The sequence below is a fragment of the Sus scrofa genome, chromosome 3 (assembly GCF_054392235.1).
Source record: "Sus scrofa isolate SSC_HxYL_T2T_F1_AM1 chromosome 3, Sscrofa_HxYL_maternal_Yorkshire_Landrace_v2.0, whole genome shotgun sequence".
NCBI lineage: Eukaryota > Metazoa > Chordata > Mammalia > Artiodactyla > Suidae > Sus > Sus scrofa.
This window is the reverse complement of record NC_139385.1, coordinates 47,170,665-47,193,225: the sequence shown is the minus strand read 5'-3', so window position 1 is coordinate 47,193,225 and position 22,561 is coordinate 47,170,665. Positions and strand designations below refer to the sequence as shown.

Genomic DNA, 22,561 nt, shown 5'->3' with positions numbered 1-22,561 from the left:
CGGGGCAGGTGTTCTCGGAAAGCAGCAGAGGCTGAGCGAGACCCCCTCCCCCGGCTTAGACTGGGCGGCAGGAGGTGTTTGAGGAGGGGGCTGGATGCTGTGATGAGGTGGGCGGGGCACCCGTCCCCTCCCCCCGCGATCCCACTAAGACGGCGGCGCTAGGCTGTTCATTTTCGTGCCGACCTATTAATGGTTTTTTCTCTAACGGAGGTTTCTGCCTCCAAATGCCGTTAGACCCTCAAGTGGAAATGGAACGAAGTAAGCTGGTGAATCACTGCAATTCGAACACCCGGTGAGCGAAATGGGTTTTTTAATTGAGGTGAAAGTCGGTGGATGCTGCGCCTCCCAGTGGGAAATTGACTCCAGCGAACTCGGAAGGCACAGACCCAGGCACCCACCGGCACGCGGCAGCACAAAGGTGATGTCCTGCAGGGCTCGGGTGGGGGGAGTGGGGAAGGCGCCCCTCTCCCTGATCTGAGGTCGCAGCCCTTCCTCCCCCCGGGGGGAGCTAGGGTCTCTGCGGGGGACCAGAGGCCAGGGAGGTACAGGGGTTACCCTGGGACCAGGGGCGCCCCAGGTGGGGGGTCATGAGGGAGAAGGGGACAGAGAACCTGCAAGAGTGGAGCTTGTCCAGTGACCTGGGGCCACCAGGACAGGTGACCCCAAACGTGGTGACTTAGAGCAACAGGAGTCCGTTCTCCCCGTCTGGGGCCACAAGTCCAAGGCCAGGGCCACGCTCCCCTCTGAGGTTCCAAGGAGGGTCGTTCCTGCCTCTTCCGGCTCCAGGGGCTCCGGGTGGCCCTGGACTTCAGCCACGTCACTCCCATCTCTGCCTCCGTCTTCACGTGGCTTCTCCTTTGTGTCTCTCCTTCTGTCTTTTGTAAGGACACCCTCATTGTCCAGAATGACGTCCTCTCAAGACCTGTCGCTTAATTCCATCTGCAGAGACCATATTTCAAATAAGGTCACATTCTGGGGTTCTGGGTGGATGTGAATTTTGGAGAGACCCCCACCATGACCCCAGAGCTCCAAGGAGTGGGGCTTCCAGGAGGAGGTGGCAGGGCTCTGCTGCCAAGACGGCTGACGTGGGGGTTGGGAGGGACATGGCGTACAATTAGGCTGTGATGGTGTCTGTGCGACTATAAATATAACGTGCATTGATTGTGTGGGTTTTTAATTTTCCTTTGTATTTTTTAGGGCTGCACCTGTGGCCAATGTAGGTTCCCAGGCCAGGGGTTGAGTCAGAGCTATAGCTGCTGGCCTCCACCACAGGGACAGCAACGCAGGATCCGAGCCACGTCTGTGACCTACACCAGAGCTCACGGCAACGCTGGATCCTTAGCCCATTGAGCGAGGCCAGGGATCGAACCCACCTCCTCATGAATGCTAGTCAGACTTGTTTCCTCTGAGCTACAATGGGTACTCCTTGTTTTTTGCTCTTTTTTTAAGGCAGCTGACGGACATCTTTCTTGGGTTCGGGGACCAGCATTCTTTGGGGAGAACCATCTGACACTAGCTAGGACCTTGGTGTCTGCCCGGTTCCATACCAGGCCAGGTGCCAGGGTAGGATGGGCCCAGGACAGCTTCCAGACAGCAGTTTGCCACAGGGACGCTACTAAACAGCCCCCTGCCAGGCCTGTGCCAGGAGATGGGGGCAGACCACCTGGGCTCGGGTGGGCACCGTTTGGGATTTTTGTTTGTTTGTTTGCTTTGTTTTGTTTTGCTTTTTAAGGCTGCACCTGCGGCATATAGAAGTTCCCAGGCTAGGGGTCGAATCGGAGCTGTAGCCGCTGGCCTACACCACAGCCATAGCCATGTGGGATCCCAGCCACATCTGCAGTCTATACCACAGCTCATGGCCACGCCAGATCCTTAACCTACTGAGCAAGGCCAGGGATCGAACTGGCAACCTCATGGTTCCTAGCCAGATTCATTTTCACTGTACCACAAGGGGAACTCCGGGAATGTATTTTTTTAGTTTTTAGGGCCACACCTGCAGCTTATAGAATTTCCCAGGCCAGCATCAAATCAGCTGCAGCTGCCGGCCTGCACCACAGCAATTCAGGATCCGAGCTGCATCTGCGACCTACACCACAGTTCATGGTGACGCCAGATCTTTAACCCACTGAGCAAGGCCCGGGATTGAACCCTCATCCTCATAGATATTAGTTGGGTCCTTACCACTGAGCCACAATGGGAACTTCCAGGGAATTTAAATGCTACCCATTTTGTCTCTAAAAGGGCAGGGGGCTTAGCCCAACCAGGAGGTCCTCCAGCAGGCGGGTGGATGAATAAGCCAGATCATCCACACAGTGGATTACGATTCAGCACCAAAAAGAAATGAGCTCCAGAGCCACAAAAAGACACCGAGGAACCACAAAAGCGTATTAAGAGAGAAAAGCCAGGAGTTCTCATTGTGGCACAGTGGTTAACGAATCCGATTAGGAACCATGAGGCTGCAGGTTTGATCCCTGGCCTCGCTTAGTGGGTGAAGGATCCGGCGTGGCTGTGGCAGCTGTAGCTCCGATTTGCTGGGAACCTGGGAACCTCCATATGCCTCAGGTGCGGCCCTAAAAAGCCAAAAAAAAAAAAAAAAAACCCACAAAAAAACAAAAAAAGGATCCAGGGTTTCCACAGCTGCCGCTTGGATGTAATCACTGGCGGGGAACTTCCATAGGCTGCGGGTGTGGCCGTGAACAAAGACACAGAGGCTGCTCCTGCGTTTCAGGCTGTGGCCAGGCCATGGGCGGGCTGGCTATGGAGGTGTTGATGGGAGCCGGTCCCCACGGCTCTGTCTGGCCCTCCAGCCACCCAGACCCCAGCTTCCCTGAGACCCCTCCTAAGGGCCAGGCTGCGTGTCCATCCCGCCTGTTTATTGGACCCAGAACCCGCAGCCCATGACTGCCCCAATCCCCACGTCACCGTGGCATCCGCTGGTGGAGTGCATCGTAGCCATCGGAATTCAGTCACACTCGATTGCAGCACCTCCGGGCCAGTAGCACAGGCAGGTAGGACGGGGCGTGGGGGGCACTGGGGGGGGGGTCGCTTCAGCTCTGCCCACTCTGGTTATCATATGTGCTAGACCTGCCTCCCCTTAGCTCCAGGGTCCGAGGCTGCTGTCTTGCCCTGGAGAGGTGGTCACTCCCGGCCTGGCATCTCCTTCCAGCCAAACCCAGGCTCCGGGCAAGGCCACGACCTTACAGAGAGTCACTGGGTGTTGAGAGCAGGGGCGGGCGTCCCCTGGCGCAGGCCCACCCTGGATGGGGTCTGTCAGCTGGGTTTCAGGGCAGATGCAGGGGACGCGTGGACAGGGTGGGGTCCAGCCTGCTCTGGGGCTGCAGCCTTGGCCCGTCTGCTGGGGCAGGTTTGCAGGCTCGCTCTCACTAAACACCCCTCTGTATGCTGAGGGCCTGTGTGGCCCCGGGCAGTGGCTACGGGGGCCACTTCCGTGCCGTCCTGGTCCGTCCCTACTGTGTCCTCTGGAGGAGCTGAACTGGCTGCAGGGTCTGTGGGGCAGGTTCGGGACGGGAACACAGAGCTGGTGTGCACAAATCCGGGACCACAGGAAAGGGTTTCCTTTTGCAGCCTCTGCCAATTTGTCCTGGGGGTTTTTTTTTGTTTGGTGTCTTTTTAGGGCCACACCTGCTGCATATGGAGGTTCCCAGGCTAGGGGTGGAATCGGAGCTGTAGCCGCCAGCCTGCACCACAGCCACAGCAACATGGGATCCGAGCCACGTCTGCGACCTGCACCACGGCTCACGGCAATGCTGGATCCTTAGCCCACTGAGCGAGGCCAGGGATCGAACCTGTATCCTCGTGGTTACTTTAGATTCGTCTCCACTGCGCCACGAAGGGAACGCCTGTCCTCGTGTTTTTGTTTGGTTGTCTGATATTCTAAGTGAGGAAAGATTTCAAATTTAAATTGTTCAACGTGAGTTTTCCGTTCGTCTCTGTGTTGGGTGGTGTCGGTGTTGATGTGGCTGAGACGGTTCCGTCTGCAGGGAGCCCCCCCTGCTGCCCAAGCCCCACTTCGAGGGGAGTCCGCACGCCTGCGTTCTGTTGTCACCTGATCTGCAGAAACGCCGCCCAAAGTGCCCGCAGCGCTTCTGGTTCTACTCCTGGCTCTGCCCCTTGGAGGGTGGGCAGAAGGAGGGGCAGTGGTGCCCCCACCCCCGGCCCTGCGCCACCGAGAGCAAGGACAGGAGAGGGTCCCTGCCTGCGTGTGTTCTCAGGATGTCATCAGACCAATCCTGGGTCTGCCCGGCCGCCCACAGCAAAGCCGCTCATCTGACCCCGGGTGGTGAGGAAGGAGAGGGCAGTGTTTACGGCAGGCGCCAGCCCAGGAGTCCAGGCGGCTGGCGCTCAAAGACCTGAGCCCCCCACCCCCAAGGCTTTCAGGGAAAGGTTTTTAAAGGCGGGGTGAGGGAGGGGCTGTGGGGCACGTGATCAGCTCACAGATAGTTTTCTGATTTTTTGTTGGTTGGTTTTGGTTTTGGGTAAAGGAGAAAAGATAGATTTATCGCTTTGCCAGGCAATGGGGGGTCTCAGCAGGCTAATGCCTTAAAGCCTGCGCCCCCTTTGGAAGGGGTTAGGAGGTGGTTTTTTAGTTTGGAGAGTGGAACAAGGATTGGGGTGGAAGCAAGCTTGCATTGTTCTCAGAGCTGGCATGGACCGGCCCCAGGACTGGTTCTGGTGGTGCTCCTTCTTCCCGGGCTCCTCCTCCTTCCTGGGGTCCTCCTTCCCAGGGTCCTTCTCCTCCCGGGTGTCTGGACTCGCTGAGGTTCAGGTTCTTCATGCCTCTGTGCAGAGGGAATTCAGAGACAAAGTGATGGGCAAGAAAGAGATATATTAAGATAGGACACTTGTGGAGTTCCCATCATGGCTCAGTGGTTAACGAACCTGACTGGCATCCATGAGGATGCATGTTCAATCCCTGGCCTCGCTCCATGGGTTTAGGATCCAGCGTTGCTGTGAGCTGAGGTGTAGGTCACAGATGCGCCTCGGATCTGGCGTGGCTATGGCTGTGGCGCAGGCCGGTGGCTACGGCTCTGATTCGACCCCTAGCCTGGGAACCTCCATATGCTGCAGGATGGGCCCTAGAAAAGGCAGGGAAAAAAAAAAAAAGCACATGGAGGGGTCTTTTCTGGGAAGGCCCCCTAGGGTCCTGTGTTGTTACGAGGCCACCACTGCCTTCATCCTGTGTTCTGCTCACGTCCTGGTTCCAACAGAGGCGGGGGCACTGGGGCTGTGCCTGGCCACCTCACTGCTCTGGGCCCCTGGGGCACAGATCCCCCGCCCCAGGGGTGTCATCCCTCTGGCGTCCCAGCACTGCCCTCGCCTCCCTGAGCTCCACACCTCAGGTCACCCCTGGCACCGCCATCCACCCCCTCGGCCAGGCAGCGGGGGACGCCGTGGCAGTGGGCAGGGTTGAATGCCCATCTGCGAACTTCTCTGGTGACCTCAGGAAAAGTGACGACCTGTGTTCCCTGTGACCAGGAGCTCAGTGCTTGCTCATTTGCTCACAAAGCCCCAGCCCCCAAAACAGCACCGGGTTCAGGGCCGGCGCTCGGGGTCCCCGCTGATCAGCGGCACTGTGTGTACTTGGGGACCAGCAGCCCCCACTTCACGCGGCTCGTTTTGGAGGCTGGCACCTCCTTCCTCTCTCCCTTGACACCCGCCCCTGAGTCAGCGCCCACAGTGGGACCCTTTGCGTCAGGGGCAGGGTGGCCCTGGAGATTGGCAGGCAGCCTGTGTGGACCGGTCTGGGCTGCTTTCCCTGCCCCTGCCCACAGCCCCTGGGAGGTGGGGAGGCAGGGAGGACCATCTCATTTGCAGGGGGGGGGGTCTTTAGCAAGGTGGCCTCTCCTTGCCAGAGCCCCTATGTTGGAGGTGCGTGTCCAGCCATGGGGCTCCAAGCCCAGCCTTGCTCTCGCCCTCAGATGCAGAGCCGGGACTGCAGCACCTTGGCCACAGGGCAGCTTCTCCTCATCTGGCAGCAGGTGCCCTCCAGGGGGACCAGCCATGGTGCTCAGCCACCTTGACCCGCTGGACTTACTGCCCTGGGGGAGCCACCCCCTTTGCTAGGCCTGGGTAGGGCCAGTCCCCTGCCAAGTTTCTGTCCTTCGCTCAACTGGGCCAGCCAGAGTGCTGAGGGCGGGCCTACGGCCTCACTGGGGGCTGCAGCCCGTAGGTGAGCCAAGAGCCTTGGACGGGGTAGAGCCGGGGGTGCCCGCTATCCTGGGGTGCGGGTTTTCTCACTAGTGTGGATGCCCAGTCTCCTGGCATGCAGTCCACCCCCATTCCTCCTCCTGCCTCCCCTTTACCAGGGACTGGGTCCCTGGTCCCCACGTTCCCTGCGCCTCCACGGTGCCCAGCACGGCATGAGGCCTCTAAGCCCTGGGGTGACACCCCGCCACACCCCACCTCCCATCCTGAGGGATGGGCAGCCACTGAAGCCTGAGACCACAGCCAGAGGGTTCAGCCCAGCCGCCCCCAGGCTCCCAGGGGCTCTGTGCCCCCGCCCCGAGGCCTCGTGCCTTCCCTAGACCATAGTGGTATCTGCAGGCTGGTGGGTGGTAGTCACTCGCTCACCAACGTTCACACCTTCTGCAACCAGGGCGGATGTTGCCAAGGGGATGTGGTGGGCATTGCTTGTGGCCGAGGAACAAACAACCAGGGTGAGGCAGCCAGGGGGCTTCCTGGAGGAGAGGGCATCGGAGCTGGTAGGTGGGAAAGGGAGGCCGGGGGATGCAGGAGGCGGCATGGGCCATCCGTGGAGCAGGGGGAGGGCCAGCTCGGCCAGAGGACAGAGGGTGCCTCACAGCCCTGGGGCCCGCCCCGGCGCGGGGTGACTCCGGGTGAACTGGAGTCAGCCACTGTTGCTTTGCAATAATCATGGAGCTGCAGTCCTGGCGCCTGAGCCCGGGTGAGGCAGAGTGATCGGGGGGGGGGACGTTGTGTCCCACAGCCCCTGGCCTCAGCCTCTGGAAAGGGGATCGCAGGCCAAGGCTACATCCAGGGTGGGTCCCCATGGGAGGGTCCGGGGGTCACCCTTGGGGAGGCCCCCCTTGGGCACTGACCCGTTGCCATGGCTCCCGGCTGCCGCTAATCCTCGCCCTCCTTGCTGGTGCTGGCGTGACCTCTGTAGAACATCCCCAGGCTTCACCCCAGTTAATCCTCCTGGCATTCAGGACTGGGGCTCAGAGGTTGGGGGACATCTGCCAGGAGCCAGGGGCAAAGGGGAGGGGAAGGCAGTCTCGGCAAGCCCCCCCAGGTGTTAAGGTATCGGGGGCATCCCAGCCTGATGCTGGGCTGTAACTGATCAAGCACCTGCCCGCCCAGAGGGTCACATCCTTGCTGTACGCGGGGCACCAACCTCCACATGCGACCCTGCACCCAGGACGGTGGGATCGAGGAGCGTGATGGGGCCTCTGGGTCTGACTGGCAGGAGCTGGGCCAGCAGAGCCCACCCCTAAGCATGAACCCTGAGGACAGCGGAGAAGGGGGGGGCGAGGGGCCCAGCAGCTGGGTGGACAGGGAACAGTTTGGAGGCCACACGGGGTTCTCAGAGGATCTGCCTGGAGAAGCTGCTGCGTGTGGGCTGGATGGGGCCCAGGTCTCTCCAGAAGGGAGAGAGGCAAAAGGCCCACGTGGGGGGCCCAGCATCCCGGCCCCCCAGCACCTGGCTCTCCTCTGGGAGGTTCCGAGGGATCCAGGTGTGAGGGGTGGGCGGGCGCAGCTGAGGTGGGTAGGAGGCTCCAGGCTGCTCTGTGCCTGCAGCCCTGGGGGCCCAGGGCACGGGCCAGGTGGCGCTCCAAATTGCAGCCAGCATCACATGCCTGGCCAGGCCGTGGGTGTCCCAGACACAGGCTGGCCACCCTCAGGCTCTGAGCACAGAAGCCTGATCCAGGCCAGAGATCAGGCTGCGAGCAGGGGCAAGGCTGTACTGAGGGGAGTACGAGCAGGTGGACGGAGGGGACCAGCTGCTGGGAGGGGCCTGAGACCTGAGGGGATGAGTGGGAGATGGGCCATCCATCTGGGTGAGAGCCACCTGGCTCAGGCACGCATGCTGGCTTACTGCTCCCCTCCCCCCTGAGGGTGCCCCAGGGGCAGATCCAGGGCTGACCCCAGGAAACAGGGCACAGGATACCAGACAGGGTGTGTGTACAGAGCGGATTCAGCCCACCAGGGCAGGCTGCCTCCTGGAACTGCTCCCCAGGATAACGGAGCTGGGACGTTGATCCTGGCTGCTGTCTCCTGGTGGCCAGGACCCCCTGGGGGATCAGCCTCCTGGGGCAAAGGAGCTTCCCCGGCCGAGGCTCCCCCGGGGAAAACATTCCAGGGACAGACCCCGCCTGGGGCCAGATGACCTCCATGAGGGGCCAGAGGTCACAGACCCCACTCACAGGGTTGGGGGGGGCACCACGGGGATGCGACCTGACCCAGGGCACTGCCTTAGCCCTCCCCAGGCTCTGACCAGAGACACCCTGAGCTCCGCACGTGGAGAACAGAGCTGACCATCCAGGCCACCGTGATCCGCATGCACTCCCAGGATACAAACTCAGTGTCCCCACCGTGCCCTCCCCCAGTCAGCCTCAGGGTCAGGTCACACCAAGTTCATTCCCACCACAGAGCCTGGGTCTCTGCCGTTCCTTCTGCCTCAGGCGCCGCCTCCGCTGGGGCCTCATGCTGGGGTCAGGCCCCTCCTTGGAGGGGCTCTGCTAACTGGTCTGTGGTCTGTCACCCTCTCCCTGCCAGTTTCGGAGCTCACAGAATGTGGCCTTGCCAGTTTTGTCTGCAGCGGCAGCTGTGTCTCCCAGGGCAGCTGTGGCCCCCGGGGACACTGGGAATACTGCATGTCCCCCCAAAGGCACCCAGAGGGGTATGTGAATCTGCTGAGTGTGTGACGGGCCACATGTCCCAGCTGGCCAGCCCAGTGGGACACACAGCCTCGCCCTGGCTCGCCACCTTGTCCCGTCCACCGAGCCCAGAAGGCCTCCTGCACCAGCCCCCTGGGACATCTGGGCCTCAGCGCCGGCTGCCCGGCGGTGGCCCCTCTTCCTGGCAGGACATCGAGAGAGACGGCGGCCTCCTTGTGTGCGGCCGGCCTCTGTCTGCAGGCCAGGCTGGCAGCTGCCAGGCACCCGGCCCCACTGAGGGACCTGCCCGTACGTCCATGTGCAGGGTCAGTGGGACCTGTCCACATGCAGCCTGTGGGCGCCCGCATCCCCCGAGGCGAGGGTCCTGGCATCTGGGAGGTCAAGCCATCACTTGGGGCCCCTCATTTCGTTCAGCCAGTGGCCACGCTCCCCCAGATGGGGGCAGGGGCGGGGCACCTGGGCTGCGTCCTGGCGAGGGATGTCCACCCACTCACCCAGCTCTCCCTGCCTGATGGCACATGGGCACTCAACACCACGGGTTCAAATCAGCAGCTGTCCAGGTGGAGCCCCTGAAGCAGCAGCAGCCCCTGGAAACTTGGCAGAAATGCAGATTCTCAGGCCTGCCCACCTGTGGAGACGGGTCCCTGGGCCTGGGAGCCCTATACCTGTGTTAGATACCTCTGTTCCGGTGACTCTGATGCTTGCTGAGACCCCACAGAGCGAACCCCCCAGCCAGCCGTGGCCACCTGCTGCCCCTCCGCGTCGTCCTGCCTCCCATGCCTCCCCACCACCCCACTTCACTGGAGACATCAGCCTCCAGCCCTCACCCCTGTGAAGACCCGGCCTCAGACTTGGGTCCCCTCCAGCCCCTTCTCCGGGCAGGGTCCCCCAAGCTCAGGTCTGCTGCCAGAGCCGACACAAGAGAGTGAAGTAGGGGCGCTGCTGTCATGCTGGCAAGGGCTGCGGGAGACCGTGCCCGGACGCCAGGGAAAAACCAGCCACAGGCAGACCCAGAGTGGGGCCCGCGGGAGCCGAGTGCCCGCCCCGCCTGCGCCCCGCCCCGCGCCCTCCCTCCCTCCCTCCGAAGCCTGCTCGGCCCCGCCTCCCCGCCCCCGCCGGAGCCCCAGATCGGAGCCCTGAGTCTCCAGCTAGCGCCGCAAGGGCACTCGGCTCCCCAGGGCCTGAGGGCACTGCCCCGCCCCGGTGAGTGCCGTGCGTCCCTGTTCCCTGCCTCCCCTCCCGCGCCCCTTCCCTCTGCTGTCACCTGGGTCCCGCTCGCATCTCCGTTATCCTCTCCGCGGGTCTCACCACGCTGCACGCAGCCCTGCGCCGCCTTGGCCTTGGGTGCCGCCGCGCGCGTCCCCCACCTGCGGCCGCCCTGTCCCCCGCATGCCCCCAGGGCACCCTTGAAGTTCGCCTGCCGCTGCCCTGGGTCTCTCCCTTCCCTTTCCACCTGCCTCCCAGTCTCACCCGCGCCACTCCCTCCCACTCCCATGTTCCCCCAGCCTCGCCATCCTCCGCCCTCTGAACCCGGAGCGCCAGAGTCGGGGCAGAGCCTCAGGGAGCTGGGGTCGACCCGCTCGGCCCACCGCACCTCTCCGGGTGGACCTCCCCGCTATGGGCGCCGCTGCGAGGCTTGCCCGGGGGGTGGCGGGGCTGGGTGGCGCAGTCCGGAGGGTTCGCTGGGAGGCTATGGCTGGGGTGGGTGCGGAAAAAGCAGATCGCGAGGGCGCTGAGTCTCGTGGGCGCGCTGGGCGGGTGGGTCTGCCCTTGGGCGGGAGGGAAGAGGTGGCAGGGGAGCTGTGGGAAGACTGCCAGCAGAGCGGCCCCTGCAGGGCCCTGCCTACCGCCACAGGGTGCCTGGTCCTGGGGATCCGGGGTGCTTCACCCTGGACTGAGAAGGAGAGAGGGTGCTGCCCTGACAACTGGGAATGGAGCCCCACTTTCTCACAGCTTGGCTCCTGTGCTCTGGAGCCCACCTGCCCCCTCCCCAGAAGGGAGCACACAGCCTGGGAGTTCACCTCCATGCCATTGCCCCACCCAGGGCTCAAGCGGGGCACTCACCTGGCCACCCGCCTGGCCCACTGCCCCATCCTCCCACCAGCCTGGGGTCAGGAAGAGGGCGGGGATGGGGAGCCCCTGCTGCTCAAAGTTTGAGGCAGTCCTGCTATGGAGCCTCTTCTGAAGAGGACAGGTTCCCGGGGACAGCGGCCACTCCTCTGGGGGAGAGGGGGAAGGGAGGCTCCCAGGCAGAGACAGTTGATGGCACCAGTGACAGTAGCTCTCCATTGGTTCCCACGAAACTAGAGACTGGAGGTCTGAGAAAGTGTGCTGGGCAGAGCGTGGCCCCGGACACGTCCTACAGGGTGGGCAGACCCACTGAGACCCTGCGGAGGGGGCTCTGCTGGCCTGTCTCCCCATTGCCGCACTGAGCCCCACACCCAGCTTGGTCTCCCCCTCCTAGGGAAGGGACACGCCCAGACGGAGGCTGCCTTATGGACAGATGGAGCAGGTTTGGGAGCGCCTTGTCATGAGCCAGGACGGGCGGCAGGCCTGGATGGGGGCTCTCAGATGGTGCTGGGGCCTGTCCTTTTAGCCATGCCATCAGCGCCCCCTGCCCAGGGAGGCATGGGTCTCAGGAGCACCAGGATAGTGGCTTCCACAGCTGCCCCTGGGTGGAGGGGCAGGCTCCCTCCTGCGGACCTCACAGAGGGCTAGGCTGGAAGGGGTGGCACAGTGCTGGTCCTCCCCGCCACCCTGGGGCAGGGAGCGCCTGAACACTGAGGCCCCTCCTGGAAGAGCCCAGGAGGAGATGCTGGGTTGTTTGGGGCTGGTGGGTAGGAGCAGCTATTCAGTGCCCACTGGGTGTTGGGTGTTGCAGCAGCGTCTTGCAAGCCATTTCTCTGCTTGGTGACTGTAGGAGGTGCCTCTTAGCAGGAACCAGGGCTCAGAGAAGTGGCAATGACTTACCCAAGTCTGCTCGACTGTGTGTGTCTGGGGAGGAGGGGGACTGGGTTCCGTTCTCCGCACCCCAGCAGTGGTCCATTCCCAGTGGGGGGCTCTGGGTCAGAAAGCCCCAGCACTGGCCTGTGGTCATTCTCCAGGACCCCCCCGCCCCTTTACCTGCAGAGGAAAGGGCTTGAGAGGCAAGTGTCCCTGAGGGTGTGATTTCTGTGTCCTCTGGGCAAAGGCTCATGCAGAATTATGGTCCAAGAGGCAAGCGTGGCAGTGTCCACCTGATTTTGTTCTTTGCTGCTTTGAGGTTGAGCTCAGGAGTTGCGTGTTTGGGGGGGACGGGGGCTGGCAGTCTGCTTGGCCCCCTCTGGGGTCTGGGTGGCGGGGGCACCCGGCAGCTTGCGGGAGACAAGGTGCTCGTCTGATTCAACCTCTCCCTCAGGCCCGTCCATGCCCCTTCCGCACCCCACCCCGAAAAGCCCTCCTTGGGTATTTGGGGGGAGGGCGGAGCCCCCAGGACTCTCCAGCTCCACGCTGACAACCCACCCAGCTTCTCCAGACCCCCGTCCTTCTAGACTTTGTTCCTTCTTAGCAACTCCAGGGAACTTTACACGTCATCTTGCATTTAATTTCTGTTTTAAAACGTGAGCTGGGGGCCCCGGTGCCAGCCGGGGGAACAGAGATCAGCAGGCCGACCCCGCCCATCAGAGCAAGGCTGCAGGCTTCCTATCCCGGGGTCTGGGGAGGTGCTCCTCCTTGCTGGGAGCCAGCCCCCCCTCGCCCCTGCCCCCCCAACACCCCGCTTCCTGAGTGCCCAGGGTGCAGCTGAAGGGGCCCATCTGACAGGGCCTGTTGTCCTAACCCACTGCGCTCCAGGTTCCCATCCGGCCTCAGCGCCCTCACTCTTTTAGGGTTTTCCCATCCCCCATGCTCTGTACGATAATTCTGATGCTGGTTTTGTTGGGGGTTTTTTTTTGGGGGGGGTGTCGTTTTGTTTTTTGTTTCTTTTCTGATCCTTCTCCAGACAAGGGTTCCCTTCTGGGGTCAGGTCTGTGGGTGCCGCGGGCCCCCACCTCTGCACCTGCTCCGAAGGAGTCTCTCAGCCCCTCTTCCAATTCCCCGATTCTCTCTTCAGCCGTATCCAGACAGGAATTGATCCTGACTTTTGTGGAGGTGGGGTGTTTTCTTTTTTTTTTTTGTCCAAATAATGATTTTTCACACCCAGGAGTTGTAATTTTCAAAATGAGACGCTTGTTCGCTTTATTTCTTAGAAGCCAAATTCCTTTCATAGTACTTTGCCCGTACCTACTGAGAACCATAAACATTTGCAAGCCTATCTCAAGCCCACCCGTTCAGTCCCTGACTTTTACTTCACCTGAAATGGGTCCACCAACCCCCCTTCTCCCTGATTCTCTGGGTCCTGTTCCCCAGCATCAGTCCCTGCCCAGGCAGGCCGCCCAGCGGGAGCAGACCCTTCCTCGCTGTTGTCATCATCGTGTGCTTTACCCTGGCCCCTCCCCCATCTACCAGATTTCAGTTGCCCCCCCCAACTCTGGGGTCCCCCCCCATTCAGGCCTGGTAGCTGCTGGGGGTCCCTCTGAGCTGAGGTGACTGGGGCGCTGGGGATCAGCGGGCCCTGGCCGGTCGCCATGGCCTTTTCCAGCCGGCCCTGGCTCTTGTCTGGCCCCCAGCCCCACCGGGTGTCAGCCCCGCCGTCCTTCCTCTCCTCTCCTTCTCAGCCATCGAGGCCTTGGTTTCCTCCGCAGCATCTTCACTCTTGTGAATATTTCAACCTATAGAAAAGTACAAAGAAACCTGAAACACTCATGGAGACACGTGTGCCCATCACCTTGCACTGTAGACGCGGCTTCCCCGTCTTTGCGGGGCTCCTCCTCTACAAAACCCCCTCGCCCTGGGGTCTTTCCCTCCGCCCCCCTTCCCCAGATGGACCTTTCGCACCCCCTGGCCCAGTGCCCCCCACGTGCAAACCCCCCCACCGGCTGTGGCTCAGGCTGTCCTTCGTCTGTGCCTGCAGTGTGTTCACGGTGTGTTGGGGTCCTCCCCTGCCGGGCCCAGAACCCGTGCCCTCATCAACCACATCCCCGGTCACCTCCTTGTTCCACGACACCTGTGCTGGGGGAGGCACTGTGGGGGGGCAGGAAAACTAGCTCCTCTCGGCCGCAGCCAGGACTCTGCTGGGCTGGCATGGGCACCACTCACCAGGCCTGTGTTCCTGAGAGCCAGGTGGACGCTGGCAGGGCTCCCGCAGCCTGAGTCTGGCTTTTCAGCCATGTGGAAGGCCCAGCCCCCTCCTGAGGGTTCCAGGATGCCCCCCAGAGTCTGGCCTTGGGGTCCCACAGAAGAGTGGGCCCAGGAGGTGTCGCCGTACTTCTTTCTGGCTGGCATGGTGCCTGGCCAAGGTCTGGATCCCCTTATTACGCCTCCGTCCCTCCCCACCCGTCCCGTGGCCCCCGGAGAGGGGACTCCCACTGTCCTTGTCCCTTAAGTGCAAGTTGGGGGCGTCGGTGTCCCTCTCCAGGACCAGAAGGCTTAGCGAGACTGGAGGGTGCTGGGGCTGAGCCAGGAGGGGCGTCGCGGGGGGAGGGGGTGTGGGGCTGGCGGGTCTCTGGGAGCCACGGAGGTTACCGCAGACATCACCTGGGCTCCCGGGGCCACCTGCCCGTTGCTCGGACGGCTGCTGTCCCGCTGCTCCTTCCTCTCCGGGCTTGTTTTCCAAACAATTTGCTTAATGTGACTCCCGGCCCAGCTGAACATGAGTAATGTGTTTCCCTGCCGCCGCGGGGTAACCCTGCGCCTCCGGGCAAGGGGGCGGGCACGGGGGAGACGCCCTCCCGGTCAGTCGCTCCGTGTCCTTCACTCTCTTGCAGTGGCCGCGCCTGGTGCGCCCGCTCGCCCTGCCCTGCCCTGCCCTGCCCTGCCCGCGACAGCCGTGATGGAGCCTCTGTTCCCAGCCACCCCGCCAACCAGCTGGAACACCTCCTGGGCAGCCACCAGCCGTGGCGGCGGTGGCGGCGGCGGCGGGGAGAACGGGACACTGGCAGAGCCGGTGCCCTCGCCAGGCGCCCGGGCGGTGGCGGTGCCCGTGCTCTACCTGCTGGTGTGCGCGCTGGGGCTGGGCGGCAACGCGCTGGTCATCTACGTGGTGCTGCGCCACGCCAAGATGAAGACGGTCACCAATATCTACATCCTCAACCTGGCCGTGGCCGACGTGCTGCTCATGCTGGGCCTGCCCTTCGTGGCCACGCAGAACGCCCTCTCCTACTGGCCCTTCGGCCCCGTGCTGTGCCGCCTGGTCATGACGCTGGACGGCATCAACCAGTTCACCAGCATCTTCTGCCTCACGGTCATGAGCGTGGACCGCTACCTGGCCGTGGTGCACCCCCTTCGCTCTGCCCGCTGGCGCCGGCCCCGGGTGGCCAGGCTGGCCAGCGCCGCTGTCTGGGCCTTCTCGCTGGTCATGTCGCTGCCGCTGGTGGTGTTCGCCGACGTCCAGGAGGGCTGGAACACCTGCAACCTCAGCTGGCCCGAGCCCGTGGGGCTGTGGGGCGCCGTGTTCATCATCTACACGTCGGTGCTGGGCTTCTTTGGGCCGCTGCTGGTCATCTGCCTCTGCTACCTGCTCATCGTGGTCAAGCTGAAGGCGTCGGGCGTGCGCGTGGGCTCCACGCGGCGCCGCTCGGAGCGCAAGGTGACCCGCATGGTGGTGGTGGTGGTGCTGGTGTTCGTGGGCTGCTGGCTGCCCTTCTTCATCGCCAACCTCGTCAACCTGGCCTTCGTGCTGCCGGAGGAGCCCGCCTCCGCTGGCGCCTACTTCTTCGTGGTCGTGCTGTCCTACGCCAACAGCTGCGCCAACCCGCTGCTCTACGGCTTCCTCTCCGACAACTTCCGCCAGAGCTTCCGGAAGGTTCTGTGCCTCCGCAAGGGCTCCGGCGTGGAGGACGCCAACGCCACGAAGCCGCGAGCGGGCCAGAGCGGCCGGCCGCCGGAGGCGCCGGTGGCCCTGCGCAGCCACGAGGCCAACGGGCTCATGCAGACCAGCAGGCTGTGAGGCCGCGGCCCTCGAGGGGCCGTGCGCAGCCCCGGGGGAGTGGGGCCTGGAGCCGCCACGGAGAAGCGGCCAGACAGCCCCAGCCGAGGGCTGGCTGGCGAGAGGCTCGGGGATGTGTGCAAATGCGGCCTATCCAGCCCCCCACCCACCCATCGCCAGCTCCTCCCGCCCCCGCCCCAGGCCTGGACAGGCCCTGGCGAGGCTCCTGCCAGCCTCGCTGGGAGAGGCCTGTGGGGTCCCAGGTGCCCGGGCTCCTCTGTGAGGCCGGGAGGAGAAGGACCAGGGAGTGGGGGTCGCTCGCCCGCAGGGCCCCCGCCCATCCGAGAGGGCCCTGCCTCCGGGGCTGCCCCCACTCGGGCTTCCGGGGTGCCGACCCCATGAGGGGGCAGGGCGCAGGCAGGGGGAAGGCCGCTCCCCCTGCCTGGTCCCCGGCCCCGACCCTGGACAGAGCCCGAGCCTGGAAACGAGGTCGCGTAATGAGGGCGCTTGTGTTTGACAGCCACTCCCTGAATAAACGAGAGAATAAATGTCTGACTCTCTCCCAGAGCAAATATTGTCCCCGGAGCGGATCGAAGCCGGTGAAAATCAGGGCGAGTGGATCGCACACGCCGGCATGGGGGCAGGCAAAGGCGCGGCGGGACCGAGGATGGCAGTGCGGGGGAGTGAGCACAGCCGGCTGAAGGGAGCCGCGGCACTGGGGCTGCCCAGGAGGTGGGACATGGTTGGGCCCTGGAGGATACAGGGGCGTCTGGTCCTTCCCTGGTCAGTGGGTGCAGGGAGTGGGTGACTCTTTGAGGTCCGTGCCCCCCTCCTGGGCACGTAGGAACCCCGATGCCCCCGGCTGAGTCTCCACCACTCCTGGGCTCCGGTCTGGGGGGTGGGGGCCACCAAGCCTGGTGTCGGAGTCCCCGGGGGCTGGTGACCAAGCCTACCCCTTCCTGGCCCTGGGGATCAGCATCCCAGGGAGCAGTGGGCGCCCTGGGAAAAGCTGAGGCCCATCCAACCAGCCACTCCCACCACACAGTCAGGCCACTCCTGGGTTCGGATGCAAAGTGCATCTGCTCAGAGTGACTTTGGGGAGTGAGCAGATGGCTCGGAAATATCTGCCCAGGTCAATTTCTCCCAATTGATTTGAAATGGCGAGCTCCCTCCCCGGGTGGTGCCAGCCGAAAGCGCCCGTGTGTGGATGGCAGGCGCCAGCAGCGCCCTGACCAGGCCTGCCTGCGAGGGTGTGAGAGCGTGTGTGTGTGTGTGAGCCTGGGTGCACGTGCGTGGGAACGTGTGAGTGTGCCTGTGTGAGTGTGTGCGTCTGGGGCCAGGTGCACCCAGCAGGCAGAGGGGCTGGTGGATGTTTCCGGAGGTTCCAGGCAGCCCGTAGACCCTGGTCTGGGTGGGAACTGGGGACCTGTGTAGACGGTCCCCAAAGCCCTGGGCGGGGGTGGGACACAAAGTGGGAGGAAGTGAGGGTCCTGCTGGGAAACAGGGTCAGGAGTGTCCGGGAGCCGTGGGCGCGGGACGGTGGACCCGGGGCGCAGCCTGGCCTGGCCACTGCCCTCTGCACCCAGCACAGGCTGGCGACAGCTGCGGGGGCCACAGAGGAACAACATTCTGCAGGCCCTGAATAGTGGGGGGGGCCCACAGAGCACTCACCCTCGGGGCTGACCTGTTTTATTGGCTATCTCTCTGCATGGATGGGTTTTATTGGCCTCTGGGCTCCAGCAGCTCCCAGAGTGACCTTGCTCAGGAAATCCGGCCTGCCGGGCAGGGTGAAGCTACCTCTGGGATGGGTGGGGATGAGGGGTGGTCTGCCGGGCTGGGTGGGGTGCAGGGGGGAAGGGCAGCAGGTGTCGCAGCCTCCTGAGGAGGGAAACTGAGGCTGGCCCACGTGGGGCCTGAGCCAACGAGGGGTGCCCTGGGTGGGGCCCCAGGAGGGGTCAGGAAAGGCCACTGTTGCGGGTGTCCTGGGGTGGGAGGGGGATAAAGCAAGGGCAGACCCCAGAAGAGCTGCACGAGAACCGGGGGCTGAGAGCTGGGACGCCCGCTGGGGTGTCAGGAAACTGGTGCTGAAAACAGGGTCTTTGCCGGGCACCCATCTGAGGCTGTGCCGAGGGATTCCTGGGGCTAGGCGGGAGCCCGGGGCTGCTGGCACAGAAGGAGGGGACCCTGCCTGGCCTCTCTCCTCCTCCTGCCACCTGGCTGCAGCCTCCCCAGCCCTCTGGACAGTGGGTCTGTCTGTGTGTCCCCTGGAGCCACACTGCAGGGGCCCACATGCCTGCCCACGGGTGCCCTGAGAGACACACACACTGGCGGTGAGCTGGCGCCCTCGGTGGTGCGGGAGCAGCCACCGGGCCCACAGCCACCTGGTGTCTCCTGCCATCCCGCACGGACAGATCTCCTGTCGTCTCGGGATTTCTTCTTCCAGCTGCCTTCTAAGGATGCCCTGCCTTTGCTGTGCCCAAGGTAGGAGCACTTCACTGTGCCAGGCATTTTGGCTTCAGGGCTGATAGGGAGCAGTATTTCCTATTTTCACAAAGTCGAATCTGTCACTCTTCTGCTTGGGAAATTCATCTACTTTTTGTTTTTTTTTAGTGGCACGCGGCAGTTCCTGGGCCAGGGATTGAACCCGAGCCACAGCAGTGACCCTGGACCGCAGCAGTGGCAACGCCAGATCCTTAACCATTAGGCCACCAGGGAACTCCAAGAGCCGTCATAACTGTCTAAGGTGGGCGCTCAGCGGTGTTAAGCACATTCGTGGTGCTGGATTGTCCTTTTGTGTCTGGCTTATTACTCCACGTGGCGTGCTGTCCTCAGGGTTTTTCCATGGCGTAGTCCGTATCAGAGTGACTGCAACTCCGTTTATCTGTTTGGCAGATAACTCGGGTGCTTTCTACCTGCTGCTGTGGGCAGTGCTGCCGTGCGGTGTGTGCGCTGCACGTGTGTTTAATGGTTGTATTGCCGACAGCTTTTTCCTGCACTGAAATCTGCTTGAGCCCATCAGGGGACCCTTCAATGCAAATGCCCCCTTTTCCCAGCCTAGCTGGTACCGTGGGCTCTCGTCCTCTGGGTGACCAGCCTCTGGGGGTTCCTGTGGTCTGCCTGCTGGCCACTGCATTCAGACCTTAGCTTCGGGGAGTTTCCGTTGTGGCTCAGCAGGTTAAGAACCAACTATTATCCATGAGGATGTGGCTTTTTATCCCTGGCCTCGCTCAATGGGTTAAGGATCCGGCGTTGCCGTGAGCTGTGGTGTAGGTGGCAGACGCAGCTCGGATCTGGCATGGCTGTGGCTGTGGTGTAGGCCGGTGACTGCAGCTCTGATTCAACCCCTAGCCTGGAACTTCCAAATGCCGCAGCTGTGGCCCCCGGCCAAAAAAAAAAAAAAAAAAAAAATCAGACCTTAGCTTCAAACTCGGTGTTCATGTCCCATGGAGCAGGTTTCCATTCGGAACTGAGCTGGTGCCTGCTCCTGTGTCCCTCCAGACTCCCGTCAGCACGATTTTGCAAAGTTAGAGAACAGGCTTTGGAGTTGCTGCTGTGGCGCAGTGGGTCAGGAACCCAGCTGCAGCGACTCTGGGCGCCACGGAGATGCAGGTTCGCTCCCTGGCCCGGCACAGTGGGTTAGGGGTCGGAGATGTCTTCGTGTGGCTCTGATTCGATCCCCCGGCCTGGACCGCCACAGGCCGTGGGTGTGGCCAGGAAAGAGGAGAGGAGAGAAGGGATGAAAAGGGGGTTTGGTCACAGATGCTCACCCTGGCACGGCCCACGACATGGATGGACACGAGAGGCCACAGAGCGTCTGATTCCAGTTATGCCAAGTGTGCAGAAGCAGCAGATCCACAGATAGAAGTGGGCCGCTGGTCCGCAGGACTGGTGGAGGGGTGGGGAGTGAGGCGATGAGAACGTTCTGGAACCCGATAGCAGAGGTGGCTACACGACGCTGTGAAGGAACTAAATGTTGCTGAATGGTTCACTTTCAAATGATTGATTTTAGGGTCAATGAATTTCACCCACGTTTTCAAAATGGACGTATTGTTGAAATTCCACTAAACAGGTAAACGGGCCCCATGTTCTAGTCCTTTCCTGCTTTCTTTCCCCAGGGCAGGCACGTCCTGGTTCCCCCCGAGGCAGTGGGTGCCCAAGGCTGCTGTCCTGACAGGACCGCATCCCCTGTGGCTCCCCAGGGCTGGGGTCGCCCCCCTGTTCTCAGCCGCTGTTTTAAAATACACCTGGGGCAGCGAGGGGTGAGTGGGGGTGGGGGGTGGAGGCACTGGTGCCAGTCCAGGCCCTCTGCGGTATCCCCTGGTGGGTCCCCCAGGGCCCCGAGGCTCTCGCCTGGTGCCTCCTCAGGGCTCCGGAGCATTTATTAGATGCCCTCCGGCCTGACCCACGCTGCTCCCCTCGGGCCGTGGCCGGGAGCAGGGCCTGTCCTGGGAGCCTCAGCCAAGCTGCCCCAGTGCCTCCCGGTCCAGGCACCACGTCCAGAGCGAGACGAGAGGGAGGCGAGCAGCCACCAGGTCTGCCCTCGGCCCTGCACCCTCTGGGCCCCCAGGCCAAGCAGAGCTCAGGTGAGGGAGCGAAGGCCGCGGGGGGCTGGAAAGAGCAGGGGCTTTGTCCGGAGCTGCTGGGCAGGGGCTGCAGGCTGGCCTGCAACACACAGGGGGTCTGCGTCCCAGTCAGGGTGGGAGGGGAGTCCCGGAGCCAGGAGGACAGAGGGAGCCCAGGCCTTTCCAGTCCTGCGCAAAGCCCCACTTCCGTTCGGGCGCCTTTATTCCTTTTCTTTCTTTTTCTTTTTTTTTTTTTTTTGTGCTTTTTAGGACAGCATCTGTGGCATATGCAGGTTCCCAGGCTTGAGGTCTAATCAGAGCTACAGCTGCTGGCCTACACCACAGCCACACAATGCAGGATCCGAGCCGCATCTGCGAGCTACACCACAACTCACGGCAACGCCGGATCCTTAACCCACTGAGCGAGGCCGGGGATCAAACCCTCAACCTCGTGGATCCTAGTCGGATTCGATGGAAACTCCCGGGTGCCTTTATTTCTGCAGCGGACCCCGCCCTGCCTCTGAGGCCCCCATTAGGCTCTGAGTTGGATCCTGGCGCCCTGCCGGTTGCTGAGCACCCTGGGCGTGTCTGGTTATTCCAGCCATAAAAGGGCACAGGCCAGAGGGTCAAAGTGCAGACTGAGGCTCCTCTGCCCAACTCAGCATGGGGTGGAGGGGGGAGCAGGTCCCAGACTGGGGATGGGGGAGGGGTCCCAGAGCTCCCTCCGGCTTCCCTCGGTCCCTTCCAGCCCCCCCCCTCCAGTGGGGCCAGGGCCTCACCAGCCCAGAATGTCCCAGTCCAGCCCAGACCCCTTGACTGGAACAAGCCCTGAGTCCCCCTGCCCTGGCCATATGCCAGGGCTGGGCTTAGTTGGGCCTTGGGGCTCCCTGGGGGCCGAGTCCCTCTGAGCCCCTGATGCTCTGTATCTTGGGGTAGAGGCCCCTGCCTGTGCTGGGGGTTTGGAGTCATGGCCCTGCCCTGGCCTGAGCACAGGGACCCATCCGTGCCCCTGGGTCTTGGCTTCCTTGTGGGCATCCTCGTCGGCAGGAGGGGCTGAGGCAGCACGTGGGGTGCAAGGGCCTCTTACCTGCCAGGAGCCCCTGCCCTCCTGGCCCAGGCTGGCAGGAGGGACACCCACAGCCCTCCAGGGCTAGGTTCGGGGTGGGCACATGTTGGCAGGAGCCCTGGTGGCCCAAAGGGTGTGCCCACTGCTCGGGAGGCTGTGGTCCCAGGCCTTGAGGTGGGCTGCTGGCAGAAAGCCCCTCTCCTTGCAGACAGGGGCACCCCTTCCCCAGGACCGCACAGGAGGTGCCTGTTTGTGAAATGGCTGAGTATCCCCCTGCCACCCCCCACTGCCACATCAGCTGACCGCTGTCTGGAGAAAGTCTGCCTGGGCCAGGTGGGTGTGGGGCCCCAGCCAGTCAGGGACACAGCTCAGGACAGGATGCCCTCCTGCTCGGAGGGAGTGGGGCTGGAGGGGTGGGACAGGTGTGATGAGGGGACAGGACCAGCCAGGCAGGCGTGCTGTATACCCAGGACTCCCCTGTTTGTCCAGCAGCCGCGAGGCTCTGGCGATTCCAGATGCTGTTCCTGCCAGGGCCCTGCAGCCACACTGCCCCAGAATCTTCAGGAGGAAGGGGGCAGCCACAGAGGGGGTGCCAGGGCCCCGGGGGGAGGCAGGTGATGGGTTCGCAGGGCTGGACAGAAGGCCTCGAGTGGCCAGAGGACACGTGGCAGGACAGGAACAGACTCCGAGTGGACCCAAGGGTGGCGCAGCCTGGTGGCTTCAACCGCGGGGTGGACAGAGGCCTGCTGTGGCGTGGGCGTGGCCAAGCTCCACCCACACCTGTGCACAGGGACAGGGCCAGGCTGCTCAATGCCCCATCACCGCCAGCCCGACTTCGGCCTAAGTAAGAGGTGACACCATGAGGGCCTGGGGCTTCGCCGGCTCAGGCACACATTGAGGCATGAACGCCCCCCTCTTCTAGTCTATTCCGGACAGACAGGGGGGTGCCAGGGGCCCCAGAAAATCAGGCCACCAGAGCTGGGCATATGGTTGCCAAGGACAAGACCCAACCAGGGGGCAGCAGCCCCACCTGCCCCGCCCCACCCAGCTC

The 22,561-nt window shown here is 63.0% G+C and overlaps 1 protein-coding gene and 1 long non-coding RNA gene across 3 annotated transcripts; one reads left to right on the top strand and one right to left on the bottom strand.

The window, feature by feature from the left end:
• Nucleotides 1-293: 293 nt before the first annotated feature.
• LOC146404610 (uncharacterized) lies at nucleotides 294-10,367 on the bottom strand. The gene is made up of 3 exons (XR_014841078.1): nucleotides 10,144-10,367; nucleotides 2,923-4,799; nucleotides 294-939 (listed from the first exon to the last, which is right to left on the bottom strand). It is a non-coding gene; the product is annotated as an uncharacterized LOC146404610 (long non-coding RNA).
• Nucleotides 2,690-16,442, top strand: SSTR5 (somatostatin receptor 5). Of its 2 annotated transcripts, none has more exons than NM_001434928.1 (2): nucleotides 2,690-3,008; nucleotides 14,723-16,442. In NM_001434928.1, the coding sequence occupies exon 2, from the start codon at nucleotides 14,788-14,790 to the stop codon at nucleotides 15,901-15,903; it is 1,116 nt and encodes a 371-aa protein (NP_001421857.1). In that variant the 5' UTR covers nucleotides 2,690-3,008; nucleotides 14,723-14,787; the 3' UTR covers nucleotides 15,904-16,442. The 2 variants fall into 2 exon arrangements, with proteins under 2 accessions (NP_001421857.1, XP_084871955.1); XM_085015829.1 differs by lacking the exon at nucleotides 2,690-3,008 and adding an exon at nucleotides 9,741-10,082.
• Nucleotides 16,443-22,561: the final 6,119 nt, after the last annotated feature.

What these genes read in the sequence shown, in the direction of transcription:
- SSTR5 (XM_085015829.1), top strand. Translation starts at nt 9,827, where the DNA reads ATGCTGGCAAGGGCTGCGGGAGACCGTGCCCGGACGCCAGGGAAAAAC. An exon ending in GAGGGCACTGCCCCGCCCCG is followed by an intron (nt 10,083 to 14,722) that starts GTGAGTGCCGTG and finishes ACTCTCTTGCAG; the next exon opens with TGGCCGCGCCTGGTGCGCCC.